Source organism: Cryptotermes secundus, unplaced genomic scaffold (assembly GCF_002891405.2).
Source record: "Cryptotermes secundus unplaced genomic scaffold, Csec_1.0 scaffold277, whole genome shotgun sequence".
Lineage (NCBI taxonomy): Eukaryota > Metazoa > Arthropoda > Insecta > Blattodea > Kalotermitidae > Cryptotermes > Cryptotermes secundus.
In genome coordinates, this window is record NW_019720164.1 from 826,186 (window position 1) to 848,527 (window position 22,342).

The 22,342-nt window shown below is 42.3% G+C and overlaps 1 protein-coding gene across 1 annotated transcript in view; it reads right to left on the reverse strand.

Moving 5' to 3' along the window:
• The window catches only part of LOC111867139 (galactosylgalactosylxylosylprotein 3-beta-glucuronosyltransferase P), a 132,711-nt gene extending 110,859 nt beyond the window's left edge, over positions 1 to 21,852 (reverse strand). Inside the window, exon 1 of the mRNA XM_023856704.2 lies at positions 21,705 to 21,852. Within this exon, the coding sequence (XP_023712472.1) occupies positions 21,705 to 21,729 (25 nt within the window). The 5' untranslated portion in view covers positions 21,730 to 21,852. The remainder of the gene's footprint in view (positions 1 to 21,704) is intronic.
• Positions 21,853 to 22,342: the final 490 nt, after the last annotated feature.

Below are 22,342 nucleotides of genomic sequence, written 5' to 3' on the forward strand. Positions count from 1 at the left end.
TCGGGGTTGTAACTGGACCACCCTATTCCTGGGGGATACAAATACGAGGACCTGGCCCTCCAAACTGGGTGAGTATCGAGTCGAGAATGACTGCGCTGGCGAGGACCAGCAGCAATCGTAAACGACAGACCTATCCTCCCGTCAGAGAGATGTTACATAAGGACTACAACCGTAAGTATTCAGTTGGAAAAAAACTATTGGTCGTGAGTCTCAAGGGGTTGGCACCAAAACGAACAGATTAGCGGTAAACTGCCAATTGTAAAGGTTTTTTTTTAATTCGCTTAGTGGAGGGTGGAATCCAACTGAGTCCACTTGGCACGGCGGCCACTGATTGACCTATTGTAGCCTGCCCCGGGTGATTATGATGATGGAGAATTTGGTGGAATGAAGATCGGCAGGGGAAAGCGAAGTACTCGGAGAAAACCTGCCCCAGCGCCACTTTTTCCATCACAAATCCCACTTGACCAGACCCGGGATCGAACCCGGGCCGCCGCGGTGGGAAGCTAGCGACTAACCGCTTGAGCTATGGCGCGGCCCAATCGTAAAGTTACTCTGACTCTGACTCGGTCCTGAAATGGTTAAGAAACTAGAGACAATATCGGTATGTGTCATAGAAGAAAATAATATAAATATGCATCTGCAATTCTATGCTAGCTTCTGACAAAACACCAACAATTTAAAATACGAAAATGAAATTTGTGGGATCGATTTGGAAGAAATGAAGCCAGCATTACTGGGGGATTTGGGTAAAAATTGTAGATATATAATATGTTGTGTGTACAGTAATGTAACTTTCTAACCTAACTTTGTTACGTACCTCACGATTAGTAATTTATTTTATGAATTTTAGAACTGAAAGCTTTCGATTGATATTAGCTAAACTTAGTATGAAGCTACTGCTGGTATTGCAACATGAAAGAATAAAGCATCATATCGAATGGAGGACTTTGATATTAGCTGATAAACTTTGGGTTTTTTGTAGGCCGCGCCATAGATCAAACGGTTAATCGCTGGCTTCCCACCGCGGCGGTCCGGGTTCAAACCTGGGTCTGGTCAAATGGGATTTGTGGTTGAACAAAGTGACGCTGAGGTAGGTTTTCTCCGAGTACTTCAATTTCCCCTGCCAAACTTCATTCCACCAAATTTTCCATCATCATAATCACCCGGGGCAGGTACAATAGGCCAATCAGTGGCCGCTGTGCCGAGTGGCCCCAACTGGACTCCACCCCCCACAACGCGAATTTAAAAAAAATCGTTTTTTGTTTGTTTGTTTGTTTGTGACTGTAGATGGAATACTCTTTACAGTATTTACTGATGACTTCACCGCTGCATTTCGCGTTCACTTTTTTGTTTTCTTCACAAGTTCATTACATCGCTCAGTTGGTATCAGTAGTTATCCAGCTACGCTTTTTACTATTTGTTTTCACTAATATTTACATTCATGTGCATGCATATGATGTTACTCAAATGCTAGCTCGCCTGTGCCAAGGTCGCGTGTTTTAAAGCAAGATTGTTCTTTCCTTCTTTCTTTACCTGCGTTAACACAAGCTGTCAAAGGGATATAGATCAGTTTAATAGCGACAAAACGCCGGATACAAACCACGGCCATTTTGTTTCACGGGCATTGTGGCGAGTAGAGCCATAGAATCCAAACTGCAACATAAAGCGTACAAGCAGGGAACAATTCATCATAATATTTATCGGACTGTCGTTACGTTACATCTGTGGAAAGCCAATGCAAATCTAATCTTAATTAGTTATGAAAGGGCCAGAAGATGGCAGCAACAAACGTCAGTATTTCAGTCGATACTACAGCATATTGTTTTGTGGTTTACTTTACGACATTGTCAGTAACTACACCACTATATTATATGGTCGAACGGTACGATTATAGATGGATGATCAATTCGAAAGGATTTGAAGGAAAGGTGGAAGGAAGAGGTCGTGGAAGAGTTAGAGTAATATCACGGCATATGCTGTAAATATTGAGGAATACCACGAAATAAAGCAGGGTAGCCGACTCAGGGGTCGAAAATCAAACCTCAAGCATCCCACAACACTGAAGTTTAGTGTCATTCGAATCTAGATTTTCACGTTGGTTTCCCTGCTGAGATGAAAACAGAATTTACATATTGGTCCCATACTACAAAAGGTGATACGGTATATATAGATAAATACATACACATATAAATACAGTGTAATATTATAATTACGTAATGCTGCTGTCATCAGTGACGGCGTTTAACAGAAGAGGTTGTACAGTAGAAGAAAGTCAGTGATCACTTTAAACCTCGAGTATATGTTATTCTGCTTGTGAGAACGCGTTGTGGGTGTAGATCTGCAGCAGCAGGCAGGATAGTGAAGGTTTCACAAAATGAAGGCCTGTTTCGTGTCATCACGCAGCCTTGTCATGTCTTCCAGCCCTTTTCGAAGATACTAGTGACGTGTTCACAGACAGTTAATCACTCACAACTAACATGCTACTGCCTGAAATAACTCCTACGGAGTAGGACCTTTCTCGAAGAGATTTAACTTGTTAAACTGGAGGAGAAATTCCCCACTTTTATACGGGTTTTAACGAACAGAGTAACGTAAAGGAAATCCTGCAATTTGACATTATTCTAAGGCACTTGAACTTAGCCCACAATCGCATACCATATGTCTCTACTTTAAATATTGTTCTTAAATCAGCTTCTACGTCTCCCTAACGATCTCTTGAGCTCTCGTACTAAAAATTCGTTTGTACTCATCTCCCACTCACCTTCAGTCATCATAAAAATATTAGGTTAGAATTATAAGTTAAAAAGTTTCTTGTTACGCAGTGATATAAATTCTTCTATTACATTTGTTCAAATTCTCTTCACTACTTTGTTTATACTCTGCCAGTGTTCTTTCAGAAAGTGATATTTTTCTTACACAATACAAAGTTAAATACACCAATGCTCCTTCATTTGCCGGTGTCTTGCAGATCGACTGATAAAAGATAAACTCTCAATAATTTGAGTGAATATTTTAATATTCTGGCAGTATACAAAGTCTCACTTCTCTTTTATATGAACAGCATAACGGAGTTAATAAAGCGTCCACCTCTGGTACGAGCAACTGGGGTTTAATTCCTAGCAGGGGGAGAGATTTACCTCTTCGCCGCTACGTCGTGTACGGATCTGAGTTCCACGCTTCTTAATCAGTGGGCAGCTGTGCTCGCTCTCAGAGGTAAAACACTTCCACCCTGTTCCCGGATTATGAAACCGCCACTCCTGACATTACACTCTTTCATATAGAAAATTAGGGTTTCGTTAACGAAAGCTTGTTCTAAGGATGTCCTTTTCGGAAATAAATGGTCAACAGAGGCAATCTGAAATACAATTTTCTTTAAAAATAAATCTCCCCCGCAAAAAAAAACAGCTGCACGAAGTCCACGGTAAGAACAACAATGAAATTACAAAATAAAGACGGTAACCTTTCTAGAGCAGAAATGAGAAATGCTGTGCATTCCTTATCAGCATCATTTTCAAGAACATGGTTACAAATATGATGTAAGACTGTCTTTAACCTTATCGCTGATTTTTATTATTTTAATAGGAACGTACGAGCATATTTCATGCTGTTAAGAAGTCACGAGTTGTCAACTTTAAAGTGATAAGAAACAGCAGGACACATTTGTTTCACTACTTTCAGATATAAAATAAATTCAGACCAGATAATCCAGTTCTTCAATGCGAGTTATCTATGTCGTAGCATTGAAAGGGTTAAACCTATTTCCATTTTGTGTCATCAGGATTATCATACTAATAAATTCCACAGACTTGGTAAAGTAAGCAAAGTAAAGCTATCCCTGTAACAGGCCGTGAAGGTCCAAAGAGTTGTGAGAAGTTGAGGGTCCCACATTATCTAGACAATCGCCTCATAGATGGCGGTAAGGTTGTCAGTCTTACGCGCCGACCTCTCTTTACCCCCAGGAACATTCCTGGTACTCATTTCTGTTAGAGGCTGAGTCGACCCCAGGGCCATAGTGCAGCAGGAAGGATTAGGCCAATTGAAAAAAATCCATTGACCTCATCGGGACTTGAACCCGCGACCTTCCGGCTTGTAGCATCGTGCCTCAACCCCCCACAGACTTGGTACATAATTATAATCCAAAAGCAACCAGCAAGAGGAAATAAATGAAAGCATGTAACTGACTCAGGGAAAGCCAAACGGCGCGAACTTGTGAACACGTTTATATATTTTCAGGTTTCATTCAACAATCTAAGTAATCAAATTTTGCAGAATGCCCTACACCATTTACTCATTTACACACAAGATGTACTCTACGGTAGTTGGCACCTTGGTCTATTTAGCGACGCTTTACAGCTCCTGTGTCTCAAATGAGGATGACTGAGGACGAACTGGCAGGAATACGAAACACAGTTATGGCCCATTGTAGAATACTAGAGTCCTCTAGGCAGAGAATCAAGCCAAAGATTTTTCAGATATAAATTATGAGTTCGGTAAACGCATGTAGAGTCACAGGCTCGGACCATGGCTTCGAATTCCGCCTGGCAAATGAATGTTTCCTAGCCTCCCATCATCCTGCCACCTGTTCAGTGGTTCTGCCAAGAGTACCCCATCACGGCAGCTGTAACCTTAAAATTTCCTAATATGTTCCCTGAAACAATGGGGAACGCAATTTCTGAGAGAAAATATATTCTGCTTTCTAGACAAATTCTTTCCTACATTACGTGCTTTTCAACCCCGAAAGTTCAGTTTCCATGACAGAGGGTTTTCTAATTCCTTGAGCTATTACAATTATTCAATCAGGCTCACAAAAGCCGAAAATTGGCTCATATCCTGAATTAACTCTATTTAGTTTGTTCGTTTGGGCCGGTCACGGTAGCCGAGCGGTCTAAGGCGTGCACTGTCTTCGCTCGCTCGGACGCCGGGATCGTGGGTTCGAATCCCACTCAGGGCATGGATGTTTGTGTGCGTTTTTCTGTGTTTGTGTACAGGTAGAGACCTTGCGACGAGCTGATCACCCGCGCAAGGAGTCCTACCGAATGTGTAAGATCTAGAAAAACCGAAGTGAACGGAGAAGTTCATGGAGGTAGGCCTAGGCCCACTGGGGCTGTAGTGCCAAGGAGGGGAAGGGGAGTTTGTTCGTTTGACAACATATTTCTGTGAGGCATATTTTAATATTATTTTCACATTAATGACTATCTTCTCTTTTATATTTAATTAGGTACATTTCAGCGGCGAGCCGATTACAGTGGCCGCGCGGTCTAAGGCATGTACCGTCTTCGTCCGCTCAACACTGGGACTGTGGATTCGAAACCCACTGGAGGCATGGATATTTGTGTGCGTTTATTTTGTGTGTACGTAGCGGCTTTGCGACGGGCTGATCCCCCGTCTAAGGAGCTCTACCGACTGTATATATTAAGAAACCGAAAAAGCGGCCAAGGGCCACAAGGGTTGCAGAGCCATAGAGAGAGAGAGAGAGAGATTTCAGCAGGGAAGTTATAGTGCCCGCATTGTCTAAGGTGTTTCCTGGATGCATGCATGCGTCATTTCCATGTTTCTGTTGTTATGTGTAAGAAGAAGAGGCCTTGTAATAGGCCGATCGCACTTCGAAGTGTCCTCCCAAATGTCTGCAAATTCCAAATTCCGAAAACTGAAGAAAACGGGGTGAGGGCCTTGGATCGCACTGGTTTGTCCTGTGATACAGGAACAAAATTTCATTTCCGTGGTGAGACTGGATTATATCTAGTATATAAATTCTTGCAGGCAACAACTATTGATATCATCATAACTTATTAGGCAAAATAAGCATGCAAGCACATAACTTACTGATGAGTGTTGAATGTAAAGATTACTATAATAGATACAACCATTCCTCCCAAGTTCTCTCTGAAGTTTCCAAACAAAATTATTTCTGGCTCATATTGCAGTTTTCTGGGTTATGATACTGTGTAGTCTGCAGTACGTCATAGCCAAGAATACCACTACATAAATTTCCATCGCCATAAAATTCTCAGATTACATGATCTTCTCTTTCTTATGCTCGATACATGTCTTGCTCATTGCATCCTTCCTGATCTCACAACGATAAAAACATTAGTGCCTAACTATAATATCTATTTTATTGCTCGAACTGAAACTTCGGGTTTGAATTCTCTTGTTCAGGGAATGGATATTCCCATCTTTTTGTATTGCCCTTGTAGGTAGGGGATCCTACGATGGCCTGATTCCTCTTCTAAATGTTCGATATTGTCATGAATTAATTTTGAATCGGGAAGGGTAAGAAGGCATAATTCATGGAAACGGAATATAGTAAACTCCCTATTATCCGGGGTAGGTGAGAAATGAATTTCCCGCAAGCAACCCCGGACAATCAGCTTAAAAATATCTAGTTAGCATGCGAATTGAAATTTATAAAATGAAGCATATACTCTATCTGTAATTTATTCGAAACTTATGGATAGGCATATGAGTGTTTTGTCCGAGACACTTCTGTGCCGTTTCTACGTATTAAAAGAAAGACGAAGAAAGAACACCTTCTAGACTCTCAAAGTATGTATTCAAATGCGAAATAAAACTCCAATAATCTACTAATTGTTCCTTTTTACGAAGTAATTTCATGTGTCATTTATTTTTTGACACTGAAGATCCCAATCAATATTTCAATCCGCAAGCAGAATATTCAGCCCCTAGTTAACCTTTTAAAGCCCAGTGGCTATTATACATATAACACCTACATTAACACACACACACAAAAAAACTCCGTACTTTTAGTCCGCAAGCGAACTATACCTACCGAGTGACCGCCGCTTGTCGGCAAAGTTAGTGTCAATTCTGGCGGATAGAGGGTGTCGCGTGGTCAGCGCAACTGATCCCCACGGCCGTTAATCTCGGTTTCCTAGACCGGTTAACACACACAAAATCTGTTAATTCTGCACAGAGATTTTAACTGTATTTCGTGTGGTCCCTATAATAAACAGCTAATTTCACCCTAAGCCGGTCACGGTAGCCGAGCGGTCTGAGGCATGTACTGTCTTCGCTCGCTTGGAAACCGGGAGCGTGGGTTCGAATTCCACTCAGGGCATGGATGTTTAGTTTGTGTGTGTGTGTTCAGGTAGAGGCCTTGCGACGAGCTGATCACTCGCCCAAGGAGTCCTACCGTATGTGTAAGATCTAGAAAAAGAAACGAAGTGAACGGAGAAGTTCATGGAGGTAGGCCTAGGCCCACTGGGGCTGTAGTGCCAAAGGGGAAAAAAAATTACCTAAGGAACATTAATCGGTTCTTCTTTGTAGCGGAAAATTTATGTGTTTCCTGTGAGGTACGGACCGAATTCTTACATGCTATGTTGCAGAAATTCAGTCTTTAAAGGTTTAATCTGGAGTCTGCTGTATATATAGTAGAAAAGATCGGCAATAATTTTCCGTTACTTCATCTTTCTTTGGTCTAATCAGTTTACTGGTACTACGTTCTCAAACACAGCCCAACGCAGTCTTTATTTGCACATATGGCATAACATCTGCCACTACAGAATACCTACTATTACAATAAACATAGGCATTTAATATATATTCGTATACTTTATTCCGACCTGTTACGGATAAACGCGTACATTCTACTTTACTAGAGCGAGCTCGTGTTCGTGGAGAGGTTTAATATGCTGACGTCATGCGACGCCAGTTTACCTGCATCGATGTTTCTCTCCGGCGCAGAGGATGAAACACTTGCTTACAAGGGGAAACTAAATTTATTGAACATAATTCCTCTTCTAAACAGTTCTAACAGTTGCCCAGCTAATCAAGAAATTAACAGTGTTTTATGGAAGTCCATTAAAATGGTTAAATGTAATGTCACTTGTCAGTGATTATACACGGGGTTTGATTTGATTATTGAATTCATTAAATTCTTATGATTCGTAACTACAAATAACTATAATTCTCACTATCTACACATTCAACAGATCACTACAGTGCATATGCAGTTTTCTCAGTTTGTTCTGTCTTCACCGATCGTTGCTTGGTAGAGACTTCTAACACTAGAGATTCCCTTGCTTCCGTGCATACGGCCAACCACCGACTGCGACTGCTATAACTAGAAGAACCCGCGCTTGCTTTTCCGCTGAAACGGAAGCGTGTTTGCCGGGCCGTAGCCTAGCAATGGCCGCCTCTTTTGGCTCCGCTATTCCACCTTTCAGGTGTCATGTTACAATAATATCGAGAGTAATAGGCTGAAAATAAATGCGCCACAAGAGCGGGCCACTGGTCCCGCTCCTGAATCTGAAGAATCCAGTTCACACCCTTCTCCCTTATTTCATCCAGATCGGAGTAACACCATTCTCCAATTTTCGCTTAGGATTTCCTACTTCTTTCTTTCTTTCATGTATTTATGCCATAACCTTTTATGAACTTCTCTCCCATGCATACTATATGCACGGTCCATCTCATCCACCTTGCTTTGTTCCTAGTAATATTTGGCAAGGAGTACAATTCATGATGCGTCTGGTTAGTTAAGTTCCTGTTGTACTCACGAAGCTCTGTGCGAGGTGGTGCCTGCGACCACCGCATTTATTCATTAGCCACAAGCTACAGAACGCGGGAACACACATTGTCTGATTATGAGTGGAGCTGATTTGATTCAAGTTTCCATTGAATCGAATTTTAAGTGAGGTACTTTCAGCAGCCGTGCTCTTGGCGGTGCCCGTGAAGAATACTCTCTTGCGGGATGTGACGCTATGCAGTCTGGTAGGATCATACTGATGATTACGAGTGACGTACAGAATTATACTTCTACCGAACTAGACGCCTCCACGTCCCAGAAGAAGTGTATTCCTCCACTCTTAATTTTTAAACTTATAGTCATGTAGACGTTTACAAGGTGACAACCACCATTCTGAAGGCACACCAGCTCGTCAGTCAAGGCTATAGAATATCCTTGGTATGGCATGCATACATATTGTGGCATGTCCGCTGAAAGCCGGAAAAGACGTCGGTTACTAGGTTATAGCAAAATAAACCGTCACGCAACAATGGAATGCTACATGCCACGCAATGTAACCAACGGGAGTACATATGGGCAGGGTGTTTTCTATGCGGTCCGCGCCGAGAGCTACGTCAGGAAAACAATAGAGGAATTGTGGGAAGAGGTGTTTCCTGTAGGGTCCGCCCCGAGACTATAGCACGAGGACCAACGGGACAAGCTAACGACCGAGTCCCCAGTGTGGAGGCGGGGTCGAATACCTCCATCGTGGCCCTGCGAGTCGTATGAGGTTACGAAAAGGGAAGTCTTAAATCTGAGACAATAAAATATGACCCCAATTCCCAAGGGACTCGGACCGCAGAAAGACTGGGCTGGCAAGGGTCAGTAGCATACACAAAAGACAGATATGTCCTCTCATCAGAGGGGGAGCCCCACAAAAAATAAGACCGTAATTGTCAAGCAGTAATATATATCTGGTTATGAGCCCCAAATGGGGCTCGACACCAAAACTTTTTACCGCAGAAAGACTGGGCTGGCAAGGGTCAGTAGCATACACAAAAGACAGATATGTCCTCTCATCAGAGGGGGAGCCCCACAAAAAATAAGACCGTAATTGTCAAGCAGTAATAAATATCTGGTTATGAGCCCCAAATGGGGCTCGACACCAAAACTTTTTTTTAATGTTAGTGGGGTAGGACTAAGTCCCTTGTACTGCGGATAATTCTGGCCTATTGTACCAGCCCCAGATGAAAGGTGAGGGTGATTGTGGAGCAATTGATGGAATGAAGATTGGCAGGGGAAACCGGAGTACTTGGAGAAAACCTGCCCCAGAGCCACTTTGTCCACCACAAATCCCACTTGACCAGACCCCGGGATCGAACCCGGGCCGCCGCGGTGGGAAGCCAGCGACTAACCGCTTGAGCTATGGCGCGGCCCTACACCAAGACTTACTGACTGAATGCCCGTCAGTCGCAATGTTACTTTGACTTTGAAGCTTACGAACGATCAAGTGACTAAGCTGTTGTAGCACAAGACACGTAAGATAGGCACCATCTGCTGTGTAAAGCCTGGACTGACAGAATATTTGTTTATAGTGCAAAAGGGGGAATTTTCAATAATATGCTAGTATATGTGCAAAACATACACTTGACGAAAGGCCAAGCATATTCATAAGAGACAAACCCATCTTCTCGTCAGAGAGGATGTTACATAAGGAAAACGACCGCAAGGGTAAGAAAAAGTAAAGCTATCCCTGTAACAGGCCGTGAAGGCCAGTAGGGTTATGAGACGTTGAGGGTTCCACTTTATCTACACAACCGGCTCAAAGATGGCAGCAAGGTTGTCAGCCTTACGCGCCAGTCGCGCTTTACTTCCCATGAAAATTATTTAATTAATTCCTGGTACTCATTTCTGTTAGAGACTGAGTCGACCCCAGGGCCATAGAGCGGCTGGAAGGATTAGGTCACTTGAAAATTCCAGTGACCTCATCGGCACTTGAACCCGCTACCTTCCGGCTTGTAGCATAGTGCCTCAACCAACTACTCTACCTCGTGCACCCTCGACCGCAAGGGTTCAATCGAAGAATCTGGTCGTGGACCTCAGGGTGCTTGGGGCCAAGGCGAACTGATTGGCGGTAAGCCGCCAGTCGTAAAGTAACTCTCACTAAAACTTACTGCAATTACGACTTGCAAGACGGGGACACGCCACACCCAGCAAATTACAGAAGCTGCAGTTACGTGGAACAAGAATTACATTGCAGAAGGAACCTACGGCGACATCATAGGAGTTAGCAGGGAGAACGTTCTTCTAGAAATAAACAATACCTGATCCATTATTCGCCGCTTCGATCAGCAGCATCCGCAACAACCAGCATACCAGAAACGGTAACAGTCTTCAGGAAAAAATACGAAACCGGACACCAGTTAAACATCAGGTCAGTCAGAGCAGGCTAGAAATGTAAATAGTAATTCAATGGCTGGCACATTACTTGCCTTCTCTATGGTGCAGCAGGTAATGAGAGAAATCTCAGGCGCTGAGATAGAAACAGAAAAGATGGCTGTCATAACTAAAGCTGTGTTTAGACTATTCATGAACAATAACAGTTCGTAGACCTCTGATTATCATAGCATTCAATGCTAATGGCACTGGAAGGCAGGTGTACGAGGTCAGAAAACATTTGCAAGATTTAAAAATAGACGTGGCCCTGTTCTCAGAGACATATCTCCAACCTCATACGAGGTTCTATATTCCAAATTATGATATTTATCGGGCTGACCTTGAGGATGGGTACAAACGCGGAACTGCCGTAGCAGTCAAGAAAGGCATCCGTCACGCATGCGTGTGCCTGTCTCCTCTCCTTTTAGCAAAAGCAAAAGTGGTCTGCATACCAATTGTAAACACTGAAATGTCCCTTGCAGTTGCATATGCATCTCAGCAAAGATTGTGGAGTAACACAGACATCACAGAGTTATATTTCCCTCTCGCTCTCACTTTGGAACATTGGGCTGATTTCTCAGTTTCATTGATCAATTTTACTCATTGAACGGGTGATCAGCTCGTCTCAAGACCTCTACCTAAACACAGGACAACACAAACACAGAATAAACGCATACACACACGAAACACCCATGCATTTTGTGGGATTCGAACACATGATCCCGGCTTCCGAGCGAGCGAAGACAGTACATGCCTTACCGTGACCGGCACGGAGGTATTAGGGTTTCCGAAATAAGTCTATCCTGGCAGATGACCTAAATGCAAAGCACTCTGTTCGGAAAAAAAAAGTCCAACCCCTCAGGCTCGAAGGTCTTGGAACTATTTGTTAGTTCTAAATTCGAAAACTGCAGCACCACAAGGCTGTAAGCTTTACACACCTCATGGTGGAGGTCATGCTCTCTATATTGTAGTGCATCACAACCTGCTGCACAAGCCTGCATTGACAGAAAACCTCTGTATATCTTGTATAAACGTTACTTAGCATAGTGCAGTGCTGAAGGCTGCACAGAGTCCGTAGTGACCTGGACTCCATGACAGCATGGATATACTCGTGCTGAAACTACAGTGCAACAAACGTAAAACTTAGACAGAAAGACCGACCCTTCCTTCACTGAAGAGGAGGCCCCATTTCGAAACATGTATATATCTAGCAAAGAATAAAAATCTTGGTCATGGATCTCGAGGAGACTGGAGCCAGGAATAACTGTGTCAGTGATGGCCAGCAGCAATTTAGCCAACCGACCGAAGCCAGTTGGTCTAGAGAAGTCGAGATTTGAGTAGTCTGCAATTAGGAATTGTGAGCCAGATCTGTAGGAGGTCGTCGCATACAGTCGCCCCTGGTGAAGGTGTGGGAGGCGGAAGAACCCCTATCTTCTTAAGCCGGTGCGTAACAACATCGAGTTACTTGTGAGATATACCCTCCTCGCGAGGACGTGAACCCAGGAGCAGAGGAACGTCCACTGTTTGAAGATGTTACTCAGCACCGCGAGGACACAGCAGAATGAAAAGATATAATGCGTGTTGTAGTAAATTGTGGACTGTGTGAACTAGCGATAGCGCCATAGTTACGTGTAGTTATGAGTTCAATAAATCCGATTACCAATCCAAACCCCCTCTATAGTCACTTATCACGTGATAATAAGTTTCCCCATACATCCTTCAGTTTCCTCAGTATGGGGTCACAAAAATATTCTTCAAAAGATTCAGGAAATCGAGGGAAAACGGAACCCCCGATAAAACGAGGAAATACGTAGGTCTCATAAGTTATGAACATCTAAGAAACCTGCCGAATACTAATTTCACTACGAAACGGTCGAAAGGTAGAATTGGATCTATGCATGTAATCTTTCTTCAAGATGAGAATCAATGCGAACTTCTTGCTTCAAGCGAGGACTTTTATTTCTCAAATCGTTATTTCCCTCTCTGCTCCTCTGTCTGTTACATCCGTCACTCGCTGTAGGAAGAGTTTGTGCAGCAAAATTACTTACGCTCCTTTCTTTACAAAGTACAATGATCCAAAACTTGAATGCAGCAAATGTGTTTAGACCTATCTTTAAAATTTCACCGTGCGGAGACAGGTTCTTGGGCCCATGCAGCCTCCTAACTAATGAGTACCGAGGTGTGAAGTGGCGTGTAAAACGGCCGAAGCGCGAAACTGACTATCTAACTTCATCTAATGCCGAGGTTAAGAATGTATGGAGAATTCCCTTCACTCTCTGTATATGCCACGAGAGCACGGTATGTAACACAAGGACAACTCATCCTTGCCTTTTTACTCCCCTGACTACATTCACGAAATTAAAGTACGATTAGTAAACATTTTTGATTCTTGATGCTGAATCCTGTTTGTACTTTTATAGATGATCATATAATGATTATGGCCTTCCAGAGCAAGCAAGTCACTGTACAGTCCAGCCCAAGGGGTATAAACGCTGTTCGGCGGAAGCACAGCAGGCCAACCATGCCTGTCACTGGATAAGCACATGTTTAATTAATGAAGCACCAGATACTTCTTATTAATTCCGAATAATGTGCACGTGGATACAAGAGGCTGCCCAAGCGTGCAGCACGCCGACAGCAAAAAGGCAAAATCATAATCTGAAGTAGGAGTACTACGTTTGGTTGGATATGTTCTCTGAACTTTTGTTACAGAACTGAAAACGTTCGCTATAATATGTGATCAGTAAGGTGTACATACATTGTAGTATTTTGTCCCTTAACTATCAGCAATAATACCAACATGACGTCCGGTTAGTCGCTGGCTTCCCAGCACGGCGGCCTGGGTTCGATCCTGGGTCTGGTCAAGTGGGATTTGTCGTGGACAAAGTGGCGCTGGGGCAGGTTTTCTCTGAGTACTTCGGTTTCCCTTGCAATCTTCATTCCACCAATTGCTCCACAATCAACCTCACCTATCATCTGGTGCTGGTACATGAGGCCAGAAGTGGCCGCAGTACAAGGGACTTAGTCCCACCCCACTAGCATTAAAAAAATACAGCTTCGAAAAATATGCAAGCTCTATTAAGGTCATCTCTCTCTCTCTCTCTCCCCTCTCGCTCCCACTGTGGAGCATAGGGCTGATTTGTCAGTTTCATGATCATTTTACAGATGGTAGGACTCCTTGGAGGGGTGATCAGCTCGTCGCATGGCCTCTACCTAAACACAGGACAACACAAAAACAGAATAAACGCATACACACACCAAACATCTATGCCCTGAGTAGGATTCGAACCCATGATCCCGGTTTCCGAGCGATTTAAGACAGTGCATGCCTTAAATCGCTCTGTTACCGTGACCTGCCTATTAACGTCATATTTATATAAAATTCAGAACATGGAAGCAGTTCGAAAGCGGTCTCATTTTACGTTTGATAACCAAATTATTCATTGGAGTTGGACATGTGAGATTATGAATGGAGATTGATAATTAACGTGCTAGGAATGCTGCATGAGACGTTTCCGTGTGTTCAGAATTAAAAGCATGACAACGGAGAGAGTCTTGAGAATTATATCTGTTAACATAACGCACGGAAAACTGTATCTGCGAAAATTATACATATAAATAAGTCACTAAGTTATACTTTTGCCGGTCACGGTAGCCGAGCGGTCTAAGGCATGTACTGTCTTCGCTCGCTCGGAAACCGGGATCGTGGGTTCGAATCCCACTCAGGACATGGATGTTTAGTTTGTGTGTGTGCGTTTATCTGTGTTTGTGTACAGGTAGAGTCCTTGCGACGAGCTGATCACCCCACAAGGAGTCCTACCGACTGTGTTAGATTCAGAAAAACCGAAGTGAACGGAGAAGTTCATGTAGGTAGGCCTAGGCCCACTGGGGCTGTGGTGCCAAGGGGGGGAAAAAGTTATACTTTTATTAATTTATTGTTCCCGCTATAATATTTCCATACCTAATTTTCATGAGAAGTTAAATCCCCACTTCTCCGTCCTAAATCATAAATTCTGCATTGGCATGAAAAGACGATTAGGAAACAGACTGATCATTCAAACGTTCCAAGTTCCCGCTCCCAGAATCATTCACTGCAGTATTAGCTCGGTGTTTTCCTGCGATGGTATCCTGCAATGTCAAGCGAACCACCCAAATACTTGTACGCATATTGCCGGCACAACAGGCGACGGATCGTGATCTGCAAATCCATTCCTTACACGTAGTCAGTTCTTTAAATGCGGATGTGGATTCCTGCTCGAGGAGAAGCTTTCCGGTCACTTGGTGCCAAGAAAGTTCTTCAGTTGGCAGTCCTACTACACACCATCTCCACACTGTTACTGTTCCCAGTGCAAACTTCAACATCACGACACTGGCAGTGGTTGTTTTTTCAAAGCAATCTCTATTTGGGACCCACACGTTTATACCCGTGCCCACTGAAGGCCGTCATTTGACCCCATTCTGAGTCGATTCAATAGAGTTCACAGCTTAACAAATAATTCTCCTAAAATCAGTTTTAATATTGTTTTCATAGTTATGGTTTGGTTTACCAAGTCACCTCTCCCCTTGAACTTTTCAACAAAATGTAACATTTCTTTCCCTGGAAGTGTTACACGTCCCGCAGTTTGGATTTCGTCAATACATCATCATGAATTATGTTCTAAACTTTTCCTGCGGTCCATCTTTCGAGCTTCGCGCGTCTTCATAGCATCTAACCCATACACGCAACGTCACAGTCTGCTACAGTATGACTTTTAATCCTGTACCGTATTACGTATCTCACGAAGTTCAGAATATATTTCTCTATTTAAATTTTTATGGCATCTATGCTTCCCGAAAGATATATAAATAATATTTGCATATGTCAGTGAAAGTGTAAAATGCAGAAATTGAGAAAAGAATATGTATGTATGTGTGTATGCGTGTGCCTGTGTGTTTGTGTATGTATGCATGGAGGCATGCATGGCGTATATATATATATATGCATGCGTGTATGTATGTATGTATGTATGGAGTGAGTATAGACGCGGTTTGAATTGATAACTCGGATTTATTGACCACTTATACACACAACTCGTAACTACAAATAACTGTAACAACCTCACTGGTTTACACACTCTAAAGATCACTGTAACTGCAAACACATGAAGTCTTCTGTCTTCACTAGTCATATCCTGGTAACGTCTTCCTCAGCTTCCGCTCTGACGCAACTGCAGGCTGCCTACAGTCTCACAACTGAACTCATTGCTTCAACTAACTCCTAGGGTGGCGGCCACCTCACACCAACCTCCTCGTCTTTGCTTCACAGACTGACTCAGATGCAGAATCAGAGTCAGAGTTACTTTACGACTGGCGATTTCCCGCCAATCAATTTGTCCTGGAGTGAAGCCCCTTGAGACTCACGAAGAACAATTTTTTGTTTCAACTGAACCCTTGGGGTAATAGTCCTTATGTAACAGCATCTCTAACGAGAGGTTAGGTCTTTCGTTTACAATTGCCGCTGGCTCACGCCAGCGTAACCATTCTGGGGCCCGAGTCCCGCGGGACTCATGACCAAATTTTGCTCTCTCAGATTCGAGACTCCCCCAGTCTGGAGGGCCAGGTCCCCTTATTTATATCACCCAGGAATAGGGTCGCCCATTTATGCACCCAAGCATTGGGTTCGCTTTTCGTCGCCTCCTACGACTCGAGGGCTCCCACTTGCCAAGCTTTCAATCACTGGGCACGGACGAACAGAAACCACAGCTCTTCTATTGTTGCGTGCATGTTGCGGGCATTACCTAGCAACGGCCGCTGTTAACACAGTCACCGCTTAACAACGGGTCTACATGCTACAATAAATAACTCCTTAATCTTATTCCTGAATGTCGATATTCGTAACCCTCTCAGGGACATACACGAGTCTATTGATGCCAGTGATTAGAGAATGTAATCGACTTATCATCAAAGTCTCTTGTAATAAGAGTTCTGTCTTCTGGGTTATAAACGCCATGTAGTTTGGTGAAAGCCAAGGGACATTTCGGAGGAATATGTGGCCTCCATCTTCAGGGTTGAAAATTAAGCCAAATAAGAAACCAGCATGAAGCAGGTTCCGTTTGCTGCCTACTTCATAGTGGTTCCATTTTTGGCTTATTCTTCGATCGGGAGGATTGAGGTGGTATGCTCCTCCGAAATATCGGTTGAACTTAAAGGGCTAATCACTGTTATATCAGAGCAGACAGAACTCTTAATAGTCAGCGATGTATGAACCTCAAATATAATATTTCTGGTGATGAATATCGAAGATCCAGAACTAAAGGAATTCTACTGAAAAGTTCTGACCGACTGCGTCACAGCCTATATTTCTTTATGTTGAATTTAATATTTTTTTTTTTCGCGTTTGTATCTGTTAAGTGACAATTTCCATAAATGTAACGGCAAATTTCTATACACATACCAGATTTGCACCATCCGAACTCTACGTTTAGTCCGTCGTAACCTCTCAATATCTAATACTTTTAATATTCGACAGGTTATTCGAACGAGAATCGATCCTGAAAATGAATATGAATCGTGAGTGTGCTTTTTAAGGAACTAAAAGTACCATTTTATTAGAACCAACAACTCTGTCCATCGACTTCTCTTTCTGTTAACTAATGGAAAACATCCTGGTATCTTTTTGTCCCAGGCTTTAAAAGTTATACTTGATTTGACTTCACCAAGAAATTTGTTAAATGGTTATCGTACTTTTCTTTCGTATGTATACGCCCATACTTTTTTCTTTTGGCGCTACCTCCATAAAACTCTTCGTTTCACTTCGGTTTACTAGACCTTAGATATTCGGTAGGACTCCTCGGGCGGGTGATCAGCTCGTCATAAGGCCTCTACCTGCACATACTAACAGAGAAGCGCGCGCGCACGCATGCACGCGCACACACTAAATATCCATGCCCTGAGTGGGATTCGAACCCATGATCCAGGTTTCCGAGAGAGCGAAGACAGTGCATATACGCCCATATTAACAGATTAAAAATAAACCTGTTTGATACAATGCAATATTTGCACAATTTGGTTTTGTTGTAGTAAGTGTGAAATATTTTGCTTATTTTAAACGGGTTTTCATCATTACATGCGTGAGACTTGTTCAAGTGCGAACTAACGGGCAATGCTAAATGTTCCATTCACTATCACTGACAGAAATGTATGGTGTGGTTAAATTTGGCCTTCAGTACTACACTTGAGCCAACCTCACGCACATTATCCTCAATATCTACAGCCAATCGAATGAACCAAAGACGGGGACCAAAGTCAAAGAAACCCCGATTTCACTTTTGTCTGAATAAGGAGTTAGCACCTTCCTCCGAAAGACTGGTAACCACCTAAAAGATTGTAAGGTATCATAAACAGGAATACCACAAGATAAATCTACTTCCGAACCGAAGTTCATATACTGTTCTTGGGGGGCCGACTGGGGTAGCGGTAATGCTCTACGTTTGTATTCGGAAGATACGGGGTTCGAATTTCGTCCCGTACACCAGCTGCCCTGACTGAGGTTCTTCGTAGGTTCTCTTCAGTCTCTCTAAGTAATTTCGGAACATTACCTCGATCAGGCCATCAAATTTCCTTCCTAACCCACTGCTATTCATTGTTCATCAATCATTGTATTATTCGACACTATAAGGTCCAAGTTCTGATATTTTGAAAGTGTTGGTAACCTCCGACATGATCGAATTTATGGCAAATTCAGTTAAAGTGAACCGACATATCTGTAAGAAATGGTTACATTTATTTTTTTTAGTTTCTTGGGGTGGGGTATTACTGAGTCCACTTGGTACGTCGGCCTCTAGTTGGCCTACTGCACAAGCCCCGGATATGATGAATGTGAAGTCGTGGGTGGAATGAGAATTGGCAGGGGAAATCGAAGCACTCGTAGAAAACCTGCCCCAGTGCCACTTTGTCCACCACAAATCCCACATAACTTTACTTGGGTTCGAACCAGGGCCGCCGTGGTGGGCAGCAGGAAACTAACCGCCTGAGCTATGGCACGGCCTTATATGACGAAAAAGAAAGATTTACAAGCCATCATCTTTAGCCACCTACTTGAATACCACATCTGAGGTCACCGTTGCCGAATTACCCATCTCCAGTCAAATGACTTCTTACTCATTTGGTTAGGTAATGCCAATAGGATGTCCCTGAGCCGTCTACTTATTAGAATTGTAAACATATAATTACAGCGTCAATCGACACTGCAGTGTCATATTCTCTGTCCCACACGACAGAGAATGAGGCTAGAGAAAGTGCGCTAAAATTTTACAAAATCACATGAACAAGCAGCACAGTTTCAAAATTCCCCAAAGAATAGAACTGCCGAAGGGAAATTTCATACATAAATTATATGAGATACACTAACCATCATTTGGAATTAAGATTAACTAAGTTTTTTTTTTTTTTTACTTCTCCATGTACACGGGAAAGAAGGTGATGAACCACCACGAAAAAATTAACAGTTAAAGTTTTGTTATATTACTTTTCAAAAGAAAGTAGCTCAGGTGACACTGTCAGTATCTGGGACTGGGAGTGCTAGAGGAGGCTGGAATCTATAAGGTTTCTAGGTCGTACCTTGGATAATGTAAATTGAAAATGTTTCGTAACTTCTACCCATTTCTTTGAACACATACGGAGGCCGTCCAATAATACAGGCGACAGTTGCTTTCTTCCTCTCATAGGATTATAAATCAAAGTCCATAGTCACCGCAACATGTGGTCTTCACAAGCCTGGCAGAGCACAACTGTAAACCGAGAAGCTACGAAGCTATTACACGGCAATATTCATAAGCCGGTTTACAGTTGTGGGGGCCTGGGAGTAGTCAACATGTGAACACTCTTAACAATAATAATAAATTAGGGTTATGGTGGTTTTCTTACTTATTCCACTAACTAAAAACACAAACTGTTCGTGATTTTAAACGAGAAGATATGTCAATAAAAAATCTGTGGATAACATTTCTATTTTGTGGACACCTTAAATCCGATCCTGGCAATATTCCCTTTGTTTCTATATAAGAACGGCTAAGAAAGGGGAAAACTGACTAACGTCCCGTATTTTCTTCCAGAGTTCATCCTCCACCGCAATGAGACAAAGATTTCTGCGTAAAATAGTACAGGCCTAAATATGAATACATTAATATAGTCAATATATATCGATACATCCAACCCATACAGGTTGTGTAACGTAACGACACTGCCTTATATCGGCGATTGTGTTTAATAGTGACGTCGGGGTGGGGGTGGGGGGTTGTTGTGTCTGGTTGAACTTCACGTTAATAGCATTACTGCAAGGAGCAAAAATCAGTACTATTTCTAAACTTCAGTATGTCTTTTCCACGTTATTTCTGAGGTAGAGTTAATATTGTTCGTATGAATGTAAATAACTCTTCTGGAATGGTTGTTTCCCAAATTCAGACCTGTCGTCTGTAATATGGCAGAGCAATATCTAACTTTCAACCCCTACACAATCATGCAGCGACTTGTGTTCATGGACGGTCAATTACGCACCAAAGCATGTTACTGCACCATTTGTGCAAAATTAAATATATTTTTGAATGATCCCCTTTTATTAATATATTACTGACAGGTCATTTTGAAGAGATTTATTATTTTAAAACAGTGGAATTAGCCGTATCACTCTGAGAGGAGTCAAGATTTTACAAACGATGGTTCATTCCCTTATACTAACGTTAAAAAACCTCTGTTACGAAGCCCGTTTTGGACTTTGCTTACAAATTTTTCTGCGGTTGAATGATGCGAACTGATTTGCCACAGTGCCCAAATTAACAAATTACTTGTACAGGTTTAAGAGTTCGGATAACATATTATACTAAATTTAATCCTTGCAAAAATTTACATAAAACCGCGCGTTTAATTTAAAAGTACAATAATATCGAAGGAAAATAACCATATTCTAAAAAACAGGCACAAATATTTATGTCAACTCAAAAACTAAATAACATAATATACTTGCAAAATGAAATGATATCTCTGAATTTCATTTTTAATCGAAACATATGAGACAATATTTTCTTTCGTGTGTTATTTAACGATGTAACAAGTAATGACATGTATCGTACAATAAAACTGAGGCATGATGACTACAAATGGGTTAATCGTTTAGGAAGCATGACATTCCCTTGAAAAATTGCGAAAATCTATGTGATATAAGTCATGTCTCAGTAGAGAACTAAACGGTTTAATTATTTCTCGCTAAGCATGGCTGCTTCCGCTCTGGTATTGTGAACCACGTTTGTTCGTGCCGTTCTTTTTCATATCGGCATGTTCCCACGTATATCAGTTCGGGCATATCTATCAATGGCTCTACAGCCCTTAGGGACCTTGGCCGTTTTTTTTTCAGTTTCTTAATGTATACACAGTCGGTACGACTCCTTGGACAGGGGATCAGTCCGTAACAAAGCCGCTACCTACACACAGGGCAACATAAATACAGAATATGCCTCGAGTGGGATTCGAGCACATGATCCCAGTGTTCGAGCGGATGAAGACGGTTCACAACTTAGACCGCTCGGCCACTGTAATTGGCATTCTATCCTATAATTTTCCTATATTAATAAACGTCCTAACTTCCGAAATCATTATTAATTTATATTTTACGATGCCTTAATATTACTAGAATTGTGTATGTTTAGTCATACTTACACAGTCATCTTTATTATGCCTGCGTGAATCTTGCAGAACAGTCGGCTGTACTTATTGGCATATTCACAGCATTACACACTACCACATATACAATAAATAAATAAATAAATACCGCTTCTCCAGCAGCACACTCTCATAACGGCACAAAAGAAGGCATCCACCAGCTGCAAGCACTACGCTGCTCTCCTTTCACAGAGCACGCCTCTCTGTGTGGTAGCTCTCTGCATGGTAGCGTTTCGTTCTCGCTAACACTGTCATCTGCGCAACTCGGCAGGGTGCAAGCAGCAATGGTGGAAGGAGAGCCGTACGTAGATGGCGCACCCTCTACTCACCCCCTTAAACGGTTCAAGTTCGAGGTCCGTAAAGAGGCAAGATTGACATTCAAAATAATTCGTGGCTTGTTTCGACAGAATATTGTACCTGTTTGACTCTGCTAGATTCTATAAGTCGGGGTTTCTTTAGAAAATGGAATATGTGGTATTGTGTTGATACAGGTCTTGCAATGAGCAGATAAGCTGACACACCGACCAAAATAACTGAAAAATTATTTGTTCCGGAATGAATGGCATATAATGTAAAATCATTTTTCTAACAAGCATTTCAACTATCTGGTAACGAGCCATGTAATGGCAGGCAGAAAATTAATCTCTGCATTTAAATTTAACGATCATTTTATGAAACTACAAATAGACGTAAACATGTAAACTGCATGTAAGTTTTGAGGTTTTCACGGCGATGACTATGAAGAAA